This window comes from Mchenga conophoros, linkage group LG2 (assembly GCF_057382185.1).
Source record: "Mchenga conophoros isolate Kocher_MC1m ecotype Shallow Benthic linkage group LG2, M_conophoros_male_GT1.1, whole genome shotgun sequence".
NCBI lineage: Eukaryota > Metazoa > Chordata > Actinopteri > Cichliformes > Cichlidae > Mchenga > Mchenga conophoros.
In genome coordinates this window covers 35,387,350-35,399,960 of record NC_140527.1, presented here as the reverse complement: position 1 = coordinate 35,399,960, position 12,611 = coordinate 35,387,350, and the positions used below count along the sequence as shown (strand labels likewise).

Here is a 12,611-nt window from a genome sequence, read left to right as displayed (position 1 = left end):
AACAAAAAGTAGAAACCTTTTCCGTGACATCTGTACCTATGGGACACTGACAGTTATAACTGATGTCAGAATAAAAAGGCACACAGTACAGCACTAGCTGTCAAACTAAGGGGTGTTCCCTGAATGTTTTACGGCTTCTTAATGGTGAAAGAAGTTTCAGCAGACTACAAGCGGCATCCGTCATTTCCATGGAAGAGTATAAAACATGAATGTCAATTCATACAATTAAATTTCCACATCCAGCATGTCATCATTACGTATAGAAGTGCCTACAGCAGCAGAATGAGATGGTGATTGTCCAGCAGTGCAGAGAAACAGTATAAAATGAAATAATACTGAGTCAGGTAAAAAGATAATTTCAAAGGCTGCAGCAGCAAGAGCCACAAAACCAAGTGTGGACTTTATGAGGTCTCTAAGATAGTGATGGATATGGAGGAGATGAGAATAGAGGGGTAAACCAAAATGTGTGCCAAGGCTGAGTGTGAGCCAAAAAGCAGGATTACAGGATAATAGGAGGATCAAGTCTGGTTTAGTGATGCAAAGATTCTTATTCCTATTATTATTATTATCCATATAATTATTCAGTCAAAAATACAAACAATAATGAAGCATCTGCCATATAAATTAGTTCACACAACCAAAAATGTGAGGTCTTGGTCTCTGTTAAACAAAAATTTCACTTAAATACATGAACATTTTATATAAGGTTATCGAGAATCATTTAGTTCTTAACGGGCTTCTCGTTATTCTTTTCCATGTGTTATATCGTCCTTTTCTGTTGCCAGTGCTTTGCCACACTCAGTTTGCATTAATAGGATCATCCCTCTCCTTCATCCTGGACTCAGTTTAGTTCAAAAGTCAGTTTGAAATTATTTTTCCAAACTTTCTGGCAGGAAGTATACAGCCCGAGAGGAAAGACCTATTTAAGCATGAGTAACACATTATCTTCACCATCTCATTCACCGTCTTTATGTGTGGAGGAACTGCCTGAGCCTTGTTCACAGAACTCCACAGTATAAACCAGTGTGAAAAAATATACTAACAGCACTACCGTGAATGAACACGGACATGTGTTATCAGTGCACCCCATATATTATTGTAAGGAAATCCACCCATTATTGTGCATTTCAAAGCCGCAGCTGTAGACTAACTAAAAAGCCAATCTTAAAACAATACATCTAAAGCTGGGACAGGGAAGCAATAGAGTCAAAGAAACAGATACTCCCCTTGATAATTTGTACCTCTGAAATAGACTCTCTCTCTCTTCATTTGCTAACACTCCCCTAGAGGCTATTTCATCTACACCCCAATCAGAATTCACCAGCAGAGCACATTAATACAAAACCCAAGAGAGCATTAGGCACGTACTTTACACAAAAATCACACCAAGGCAGTTATGAAGAAAGGGGGGCTGTGTTATACAGAGAAGGAGGACAATAAGACACGGCTATTTAAAAAAACAAAACAAAATCACAATAAAGTGACTGCTACCAAAACTTACTCTCATTAGGAACATATCTTACCTGCTTGATAGCAGTTACTGTAATCACAAAAAATAATGGTAGGCCACTGGTGACTGGGCTGGTGGGGGTATCCACTATCACCTAATAGGAAGAAGAAAAAGAGAAACGCAATGTTAACGCTCAGCAATAAACATATGCTTTTTTGTTTCAATGCCAATGTATTACATACATCACTACAGAGTCCTCCTACAGCAGCAATGTGTGGTAACGGTTTGCATGATGAGGCAGGCCCTCTAAATGCAGGGTGTAGTCCTTTTCTACTACTTCCCATATTTGTTCATCAGTAGGGAACACAAGGGAGACATTTACATTTTGGAGGGGAGAGAAGGAGGTTCTGGACCACGGAGCTTTTAATCAAGTGAGCCAGGGATAGAGTGCTTAATCTGCAGGCATTCCAACACTACTGTGTCTCTGCCAAGGCATGGAAGAGGGCCAGCAGAAAGCTTTGACAAACCGACCTTACCTGCCTGAGGATTTCGTGAGAGAATCTAGAGGTAGAGTATGGGGATCAGACTTGGTTTTTTGCATTTATAAGTCATGTATGTAATAAGAATGTGAGGATCAGGTAAACATCCAGCTTAAGAGCAGTGGCTCACAAGGCACCCAGCTAAAATCTCAGCAAACAGAAAGCTCTTTGTGTTTATGTCACCTAAACCTATCAGAAGGATTTACGCTTGCATTTCTGATCCTGCAGAATGCAGTTGGGCTCCCCATGAGCCAGACTGGATGTTACAGCACATCCAGCTCATTCATATTCTGACCAGGAGCATTACAAAGTGTCAGATAGACATCGGCTCAAGTAGGATATGTTTTGATGCAGTCTCCAGTGTTCCTCAACTGCACTTGAACTGAAAATTAAATAAAAATGGCAGCAAACTTAGTAAGCACTGTCTGACACAAACACAGATCCACATACTTTACCCATTCAAAAACACACTCATAAAAGTACAAGGGCAGTGCACTAGAAATCCATCCGAACCTTACTGTGATTACAGTTCATTAAAGGATAAATCAATTACAAAGCAGAGACAGACAAGTTCACCTCCACCATTTGAAGATTTAGAGTAGTGCATTATGTTTGTAGCTATTCTGGTGAGACAAAAGTATTAATATTGCCGCAGTGGCCTGATGTGTTGGAGAGCCAGCAATCATTCAAGAGTATTTGGGGGTATACTTTCAAGAATCTTTAGATCTTAAGACTAGATAGCTACACAGTCATGAAAGTGTCTCTTGAGAAAAGCAGCCAATGAGAACTGGACTAAAGAGAAGGTGACCCCTAAAGGCAGATGAGCTAAATCAGCTTGTTTGAGATAGTGGGTAACCTAAGGATTTGCACCAATGCCCAGTATAAGATTGCAAGTTATTTTGAGCTTTGAATTATGAAATGCTAAACTAGTAGAGATCAGTAATAAAAATATGGAGTTGAACATGAGTATAATAGGCCCCCTTTAATGTCCATCACCTCTTGTTCACATGACTGGATTTAGATTTGTCTGATCACAGAAAGAAAAATAGAAACTAACGTCTCTCTGATGCAGCAGCCAGATGGCAAAACCCAGCAAAGGTTTACCACAGTATAAAGAAAATGCTTTACAAAGCCAACTTTCAGCCTCAGAGTTGTTTGATTTTGATTTATCCTTAGCCACTGTTCAATAGAGGACTAAAAAAGAAAGAGCTGATGGTGGCATTTTATCTGTTCATCAACAAAACCCACACAAAACAACCTTAATCCCACACTATAATACAATTTCAAATCACTTGACAGGCCTCGAAGACATAGCTGTATCTAGGACAGCCTCCATTTTTGGAACAGACGGGTTTTTTACTGAAATTTAATGCATCTATATTAAACCTGCTTAAACTATTTTTGCTGTTTAGCTATAATTAAAAAAAAATGTATTTGTGTTTAATACTAAAACCACTAAGTGGTGCTTCCTTGTTTTGGTGATTTAAAAACATCAAGGTTGTGTAGCCCCAGGTGGTTTCTGAACATACATGCAGTTTGATCTCACTCAGCACAACGTATCCATTGTCAGGAATATCATGGACAAATTCTTGGAACATTTTTGGAAAGCACGTGTGCCTCTACTTATACAACAGCAATGGCTCAGTGGCAATTTAAGTATAGCAGAACGTCACTATATACACAGCTACCCCTAAGAAAAATAAAACATTCATATACTCAACCTTTTATCAATTCATCTGCACCCATTAAGAACAACCGCCACCAACTTTATACACACTTGCCTCCACTGCACCAAATGCAAAGCCAAAAAAAAAGAAAAAAAATCACAGCAATAAGAGTGTACTGCTGCTGATGTGCTGGTGTGATATCACAGCAGCAGAACGGGGCAGCAGAAAGCCCTTCATCTGAGCCGGGAAGTGTGTCAGAGTGAGAGACAGACAGCAGTTCCCCGGGGTCCCAAAGGAGTGGGTCCTCGCATCCTCCCACCCCTTCATCCTCTCTTTTTTTTTTTTCCACCCTCCTCGGTCTCTCCTTTTCTCTCACCCTCTCAACACCATTTCTCCCACTCTCTCACAGTGCTCTATTCCCATTCAATCAAATTCAAGCAAAGACACGCAGGGCTATTTATAGGAGAGTGGTGCTTTTTTATCAGCCTGTGTCTATTTGTGGCACTCAGATGTACAGAGGGCTTCCTGGCTGCTGACGTCAGCAGTGCAGCGCTGCAGCGAATTGGAGGTTATGTGAGACAGAAAGACAGAAAGAAAGACACCAAATGACAATGTGAGACAAAAGGAGGATAGAACAGAGTTGGAGGATGCATGACATTTAGTTGTTGGTAGAGTATTTGCATTAAGCCTCCCGGGGGAAATGTGAAGGTTTATTTCTGTCTGTAAGATGCAAGTGCAAAATGAGCGCACAATCTGTGTACCTGTTTCACACTATCTAATATAATAGCAAGCTGCATAGGAAAGACTGAGTGGTTAGGATAAGGAACCCCTCAAGTGAAACTGGATTAGTGGAGAAATGCCAACCACACTGCAGCTTGGGTAAACACCCAGGACACCCACTGACTCATACATAACATCCACAAGCTCACACACACATATACATTTATTCACACACAAACATTGTAAAATGAACACATCACAGGTAGAAATTCCTCATATTCACATACATACATTGATTCTTCTCACATTAATTCCATACAATAAAAATTAAAAATTCAGCATTCATACGCATTAGCTAAGACAGAATACAGAATAATATATATAATATAGAATTAATCCAGACAACTTAGAGAAGAAAGGCTGGGGGAAATGAATATTACACTTAATGTGATATTGTTTGAGATTAATTTCATTTCTGACACTGAAACATTGGGTTTCTGGGAACAGAAGCTCAGAGTCCATGACAAGAGAAAGGACTTCCTTCTTGACAAGGTCTAAAACGAGCACCTGTTTACACTAGACGGCTCCTTTGCTGCCATAGTTTAGGTTATCGCTAAAAGGAAACCAGTTAGTTTCCATTTCCATGGACCACAAAAATGGATTATTAGGAAGAGGTAATGGAAGAGCAAAAGCAGATGTATATAACAAATCTTCAGAGAGGAGAGAAGTCATTTAAGAGTACAGCTGAAGTCTATTAGTTAGCGTCCTCAACCAGTTCAGTTTCCAGTAATTAAGCACGGACAAGACAAACCAAGGAAACAGTGACACAAAAAGAAATTCAGGGATTAGCATGAGAGTACTACAAACCTGTTAAAATGGGCTTCTCAGACAAAGTGAGAAGCAACTTTCAACTATTCAAATTTCTTTCCGTTTTACTTGAAAACCATGTGAGACCAGGTCTTGGATGAATGAGTTAGTTGAATTAAACTGCTGATGACTTGCCATAATGCTAATTTTTCATGTTCTTTGAAAGTTATAAACAGGATTAAATGACAGACTGTGCATAACGCTATAACCTGAGCAGGGTGTAAGGGAGCGTAGTAAAGCAAGGCATTTAAACATGACCAATTGTACTGATCAGTGTGCCTTCAATATAAACTTTTTTTTTGACTTTCTGCAGTTCACGCAAATGAACACGCCCAGTAAGGAAATAAGGTAGAGCAGTTTCACATCCCCTTTTTTATGCAGGCAACACAGTCAGCATGTCGATCACTTACACTGATCTATTCAGACTTAATTTTAAAAAAAAACATAATGCGGCCCGAAACTAACCTTCATACGGAGGACCTGACTACAAATTAACACCATCAAATAAACAAAAGGCACCCACGAAGTCCTTATTTTAAAAAGATTATATCACTTATCACTGTTTGAGTTGGCAGACAGACAAAGCTTGCCCTTACCTGCACCAGGAAGATGATAAGGAAGTAGAAATTGGCAATTCTTCTAAATTGTTCAAACAGGTTCTTTGGTAGAAAGTTCCATACTGTATACTGTTGGGGGAGAAAAGAGGAAGCACATATGTAAAAACATGAAATCACAGAAAAAAAAAATGGAAAAAACTGCATGTGGACTTTCTTTGTTGCTCTGCGCTCTGTGGTTTTTCTACTCTACCATGTTTTGTAACCAGACTCAGGAAAGTTAAAGAAAGGCTTGACAAAGGAAGAGAGATTAGAGACATTCAATATCCACAGTCCTGTATTTGTTTATTCTGTTTGAGCTGGGGAAGGAAAATAGGAAGGCAACTTCAATAGCTTATAGTCTCTGTTCTTTGCACCAACTAGGGAGACAGGCCTTGGGGGACCACAGGTATTCCACTGATTCAGATTAGATATGTATCTCTTATATTTGGCTACCCTTGAATGCAGAGTCAATGAACTTACGAGGTGGGTGACTGTTTTTGTGTTTTCTTTTTTTTTTTTTTAAGTGGCCATGACTGTTGATATCATCGGCGCTGAAGCAACACTTATCTGCAAAACTCCCTGAGAGACCTCTCAACGATACCCCGCTGGTAACCTTGTGTCAATAACAAAGCACGTCTACACAGCTTTGCACAGAAACAAGAATAAAGCCCTTTTTTGTGGAGTGCATGGGGATAGTGTTGAAATGCCACACGAGCAGAATGGATATCTCATTTCGCTAAGAAGTAAAGAGGGTGAAAGCAACGAGAAAGAGAGGTTGGAGGGTGCAGGTGCAATGAGAACATGAGAGAAGAGGCAGAGATTGGACACTGCTGGAAAGAAACAGGAAGAGCAGAGGCACAAGGGAGAATAAACACTGCAGCTGGGGTAATTAAAGATTGCTTACCCTGACATACTGGCAGAAACCAATAGATTGACCCTTCCTCGCTGAGATGCGCTGCATCACTATAAATCCTAGAGCCATTTTATTATCACTTCACTTGCTTCCCCTGATCACTTTCACTTTAGATATTCAAAGCCAGTCAGTCAGTACTTTCCCAAGCCTGCTGTTGACACAGAACTAACAGGTAGAGTAAGACTTGGGTGGTGAAGAAGGGGGGTTGTAGTCAGAGCCCAGGGGAAGCCTGAATTGCCCACCGTTCCAGTACATTAATAGCAGCCATGTATTTCCTTGCCACAGTCTGTGCTTCACTGACAGACAAATAATCGCCTTCCATTGGGAGCCAAGACAAGTATGAGGAGAAGCAGTCGGAACAGGAAACAAAGGAAGGAAGCCACTGGAATGCTGATGACTGTTCAAGAGTTCATTTTGCAAGTGTTAAATAAAAAAACTGCCTACAGGTAGATAAAACATAACACAAGCTTAGGAACAAACAAAAGTCTTGGTGCATTGCCAGACTGGAGCCCTGGCAAATGCATGGGAGTGTAATGTTTTTACCTTCGAGGACACAATCCTGTTATCACAGAACTTGGGTGGGATGAAAACTTCATTGGCAGGACACGGCCGATGACCAACATAGATAGTCCTACTGCCTACTCTTCTGTCCTCACCACCAAACTAGAGAGGAGGGATGGGGGTTAAGATAAATAGAGGAGAGAAAAAAAAGGAACAGGACATGTTAGTAATTCACTCTTCTTCCTGTCATTTAAATACTGAATTCGGGTACAAAATCAAGTGTGCACCATACAACAGTCATGAATTTGTTGGGAGAAAAAAAGTCCAAATTTTACCCATGATCTAATACAAATTTAAAAAAATTGCATATTCTTTAATAGTTGCAGACAGAGGCAGTCTAATTATGCCTAAATTCCAGCCATATAATTATGAGATTAAAGTTTCAACTGTGAATCAGAAAATGAAGATTTGAAAAGTGGAAAACTGTTGGGCACTGGACAATATATTGTAAAATGGCTAGATAAAAATTCAATAAGGGCCAGAATCTTCAAGAGATTTCAAAATAAGGTGAAATTTAATTTCAGATTATATAAATGCATGTGCACTTTCTGTTATGTCTGTCATAGTGTCAAAATGTTCAATACAGTTAAAAAAAAAAGTTAAAAAAATTAATCAAGTGAAAACAGAGAGGCCAAAACCTGCATTTTCTCGTATATCCACACAACTCCATTGGGTCCAGTTGTTACCAATAGCAATCCGTTTAATATCAAAGTGAGTGAAGCAACTTATAAACTAGGTAGCTAGACATTTCAAACTTTAGCAGATAAAGCAAGAAAAAAAAAAGGAAAAATAAGTGGATTTCCAAATTTTCAAATGCCAAACTTGACACTTGGGGGATGTTGCATCTTTTATATACAGCTTAGATTTTTGGATTTTTGTTCTAATGCAGTATGCACTCTAATGTGGATGTGTGTGTTAATTTAATATTTGAAAGAGAAAACATTTGAGGAACCTGTTCAGAAACCAGAGGTATACTGTGTCCTGCCAAAATGATAAAGGCACATAAGGTTGTTGTCATAACTTCCATGGTGCTCACCTTACATAAATCTCAAGAGCAACTGTAAATACCAACCCAAAAAAGGAAACTCACATGAGAAATCAAAGTGATAAATTGTCAGGTAGGACAACGGTTTATTCTTCTCTGTGTGGAAAAAAAGAGAAGACCATGACTACACATCTCCCACACACAGTGAACATTATTTTATTTAAGGTTTGTTAAATATGTCACTACACTGTTCCCTAGAGAGTTACAGAACTGATTTTGCAACTTTATTATTGTTCAAGGAAATATCTAGCCAATATCCATTCCGTTAAATACAGAAAAGATCAGTGCCAAGAGTGATGATTCATTATCACTGAAAAGGAAATTGGTCTATCCAAAATCAAAACAGAGTCCAATCTCAATTTTTTTGTCCCCAGAATGCCAAGTGTGACCTAAAAGTATTGGCCAAGCCATTAGGTGGACAGCTACAAGGGCTGGAAACAAAGCCAGTACAATGCATTAGCCAGACCTACAACAATACTTGCTTCCAATTCACATCTTTCTTATCTTCAAGGATATTCCCATCTCACTATAGAGAGATTAGCCTGACTCTGTTGACTGTAAATAATTAACCCTATTACAATAAACAAACTGTTGACCATTTAAATTATATCTATATTGTTTGTATACCTGAATATTTTCTTTCCCATGTTAAAAGGTTAGGCTTTCCACTGAGAGCTTTAACAACATGACGAGGATGTGTAATGTCAAGAGTTTGTGAAAACTTTTAAATTCAGAGCCAAAATGATTTGGAGAGCCTTAGTGGCTTTAGTTACTACTTTAACAGTTGTCAAAATATAAGAGACAGTTGTTAACTGCTTCTTTCCCCATTTCATATTTTGACATTTCCATTTGTAACCAATAGAAAAAAGGTATTGCACATGCAAAAAGCCAAATATACTGATAGACTGTGGCATTTTTTTGTGTGCAGCTGGGATTCTCAATCAAGAACAACCAGCCTTTACATTATGTCCAATCTTAACTTGTATCTCATCTTAATCGAACAGTATGTCAGAAAAATGTAGCTTACGGAACAGTTTTTGATGTATGAACTGCAAACAAACAACACCTCATAAAGCAAACCCCCAGTCACCCAGCAACTGGTCAACCAACTAAATCTGCCTTCTTAATGACGTCGGCAACTTTTCCATCTTTGGCCTGGATTGTGATTGATGCGTGGTTTCTCAGAAACCTAACAGAGCTTTTAGGTTTAACCATTAACAAACATGCTATGGGTATTTATCCCAATGCATCATTGCTAAACGACAATAATTTGAAGAATAAACATGGCTTGTGATCTTTAAGTTAAAAATTAATAGTAGATCAATGAAATATTTTATGCTTAATGATCTAGAAGTTTTGACATTTTCAGAAACATAAAAAAAGTAAACCATGAAACCTTTTGGACTTTAGCTCGGTTTTCACAAACTGTATCACAAGATAGAGGAGATTTATGTACCGGTAATACCTTTTCTGTTAAGCTTATCTGCCGTTAAACAAGCTGCATACTGTAATATGCCATTCTTTGATGTAGGAGTGAAACAAATTATCAACGACAACATACTGTATTACTACCAATATGATGCCAATATCAAGTGTTGTAATTTTTAAAATCAGCAGGTTCTATGATTCTCTATGGAGGAGCTTAGTCAACTTATTTTTATACTGTACTCATACGTTGGATAACTAGTGAATTTAACTGATTATTGGAAACCTGGCATACAGATTTAGTTTCCTGCTGGAATCACAGTGCTCTCATTTCAAAGCAGTACACACTCACCAATCAATCACTTCAACTGGGCGTTGGGTTGGATACTCAATAATGGCAGAAGTGAAACTACCTCGGGCTGTCAGATACTTAGTCTTACAGCACTATAATTCTTCAGAAAACTCATATATAATACACAGCTGACAGTGGTTTTCAGTGTACTTTCAATTTAATGTATGTAACCAATATCAAATTACCATATTTGACGCATAGTCCAAATGTACATGTCTTTGTTTAGTCCCCTTGTATTTATGTACAATTATGCACATTAACATTAATATCTAAAAAAAAAAAAAGAAAAAAAAAGAAAAAGAAAATGACCACTCTACAACCACAACAGAAAGCACTACTTGCCAGACAGACAGGCGATTCATCTCTGGGATTAATCATAAACTCTTGATACTGTGAACAAGTACTTCATTTTTACCAGCCAAATTATTTTTAAAACAAAAAACAATGATGAATGCCTACTTTCAAATGTCATTGCATAAGCAAAAAATATCAGACACTGACACAAAGAAGACACACAGAAAGAGTGTCAGAAAATACGCTTGCGTGCTGTAGTCATTTTATTTCATCGTCCAAATGAGGACTCTATATTTTCTGTTCAAGCATAAGTTGTTCTGCTAATACTGTGACTGTAAATAATTAAAGTTGTGCTGGCAGGGGATCTGCTTTATCTAATATAAAAGGCCAGTAGCATGTGGGCTGAGACGACAAACTATCATGAACATCTGATCCTGGACAAGTGCCAGGGAACATGTGAATTGCGGCCACCTGGACAGCAAACTTCCCAAAGTCTGTTTCAGACAAGGGGTTAGATCAAAGAATGGCCTCAAACACTTGAAGTCTAATTTATGCAAGTAGGGACCAAAATAAATAAATAAAAATCGCAGCATTCATAATGAATTTATGCAGCCATTTGCTTCTCATTAATAGTTGGGGGGGGGGGGGGGGGGGGGGGGCTAAATAAGAACAAATTCTTAGTGTTAATTCTGTAAAAAAAACATCCCATCTTTCCTATAGTCCAGACTAGAAAAGGGAGCCAATAGGTTTACATAATGTTCCCTTATGCATGAACAGCCACATTCACACCTCAGTATGGATGTCAACTTTAGCATCCCCCACCCGATCAGCACACAGTTACACTCCATCAGGACCGGATGCAAACAGAGTGTGAGTGGGAAGAGGAGTTTGAGAGGAAAGAAGTACAACAGGATCCAAGATTTGATGCATATCCATATCCCTCACCCATATCAAATAGCAATAATCTGCCCCCAGGAGCAATAACCCAAGGATCTCTATACTGACTCTGTGTAGAAGAAGTAACTGTGAAAGTTGTCCTATGGACTCTGAAAGAACTGTAAAAGCAAATTTTTAACTAGCAGTAAACAATAGAACACTTTTACAAAGGGCTTCTCTATCACAGCATAAAATGCAAGCAAACACACCTTCTACAACCAGAATATCATTGAATCAAAGTATTCAAGGGCTCTGGATTTTACTTTACGGGTTCATAGACCAGACAGCTAGCAATACTAGGTTACTGGCTTCTGTCCATAGTTTTAAGGTCACGGATCAGTCAGGAAAAAATGCTACTTGTAATGCAGACTAAGCCAACAATGGTGCTTAAAAGCTGTGAAAGAGCACACATAAGCAAACCCCGTCACCTCAGAGAGGGTTCTCAAAAAGAAGCGGCACCTACACAAACATAACTCATGGTGAAAACTGGAAAAAGTATTCTGTATTGAATGAGGAACTAGTCTATGCCCTACGGCACTAAAGATAAGAATAGAACTATTGAACGGCCATTGATTTAGTGGTGGAGTCACTGTAAAATATAATGAGGGTCAGATGGTGGGGGCCACTTCATTTTTGAGCAGTTACGTGATTGCAATGCTCATCTCCAAAAAAGTGAGCTAAAGCCCGTAGAAGAAATGCTAATGTAAGGAAAAACAGAACTTATTGCATTATCTCTGCTTCACTGTCAAAGGTCAAACAAATCTATTCAATGGCAGTGATGTTAGTAAGTAAAGCAGAGTCAAGTGCCAGTATGTCAATATCAAACTGTATTCACCCTTGATGATAAAGCACCAACTACCAAAAGTGAATGGAGATCAATAAAGCAAATAGCCGATGGTCAATCGAGCTGAGATGTAATTGCTCAGTCAAAAATAAATGGTGCATTAGAAAATTGAGCGGGGCTTAAAACTTTATATTAAAATATGCCCTAAATTTAATTATGCATACATTGTGAAATAAGCACAGGCTTGGACGGAGGGGGAAAGGTGCTCCGCTGAGAGCGAGGGGAATGTAAGACTGCATTCAGCTGGTGCCAAACACCCAATGATGACTCTGGTCTGATGACACTGTGCGCTGTCACACCATCTCACTATTCAGTGACTATCCTGTTTTGTCAATCTGCATGTTGTAAGCAGAACTAACTGAGTAACCAGAAAATTCCAAGGCCTATTCATTGTATCACAAT

The 12,611-nt window shown here is 38.7% G+C and overlaps 1 protein-coding gene across 7 annotated transcripts in view; it reads right to left on the bottom strand.

Moving 5' to 3' along the window:
• atp11c (ATPase phospholipid transporting 11C (ATP11C blood group)) overlaps window positions 1-12,611 on the bottom strand; it is a 42,613-nt gene that overhangs the window by 16,969 nt on the left and 13,033 nt on the right. For all 7 annotated transcript variants that reach the window (XR_014888166.1, XM_085243343.1, XM_085243352.1 and 4 more), the window contains exons 2-4: window positions 7,296-7,415; window positions 5,840-5,929; window positions 1,524-1,604 (exon numbers count right to left, since the gene is read on the bottom strand). Coding sequence is in view for 6 of the 7 variants with exons in the window: in XM_085243343.1 (XP_085099469.1) it covers window positions 1,524-1,604; window positions 5,840-5,929; window positions 7,296-7,415 (291 nt within the window). In the remaining variant the exon portion in view is untranslated. The remainder of the gene's footprint in view (window positions 1-1,523; window positions 1,605-5,839; window positions 5,930-7,295; window positions 7,416-12,611) is intronic.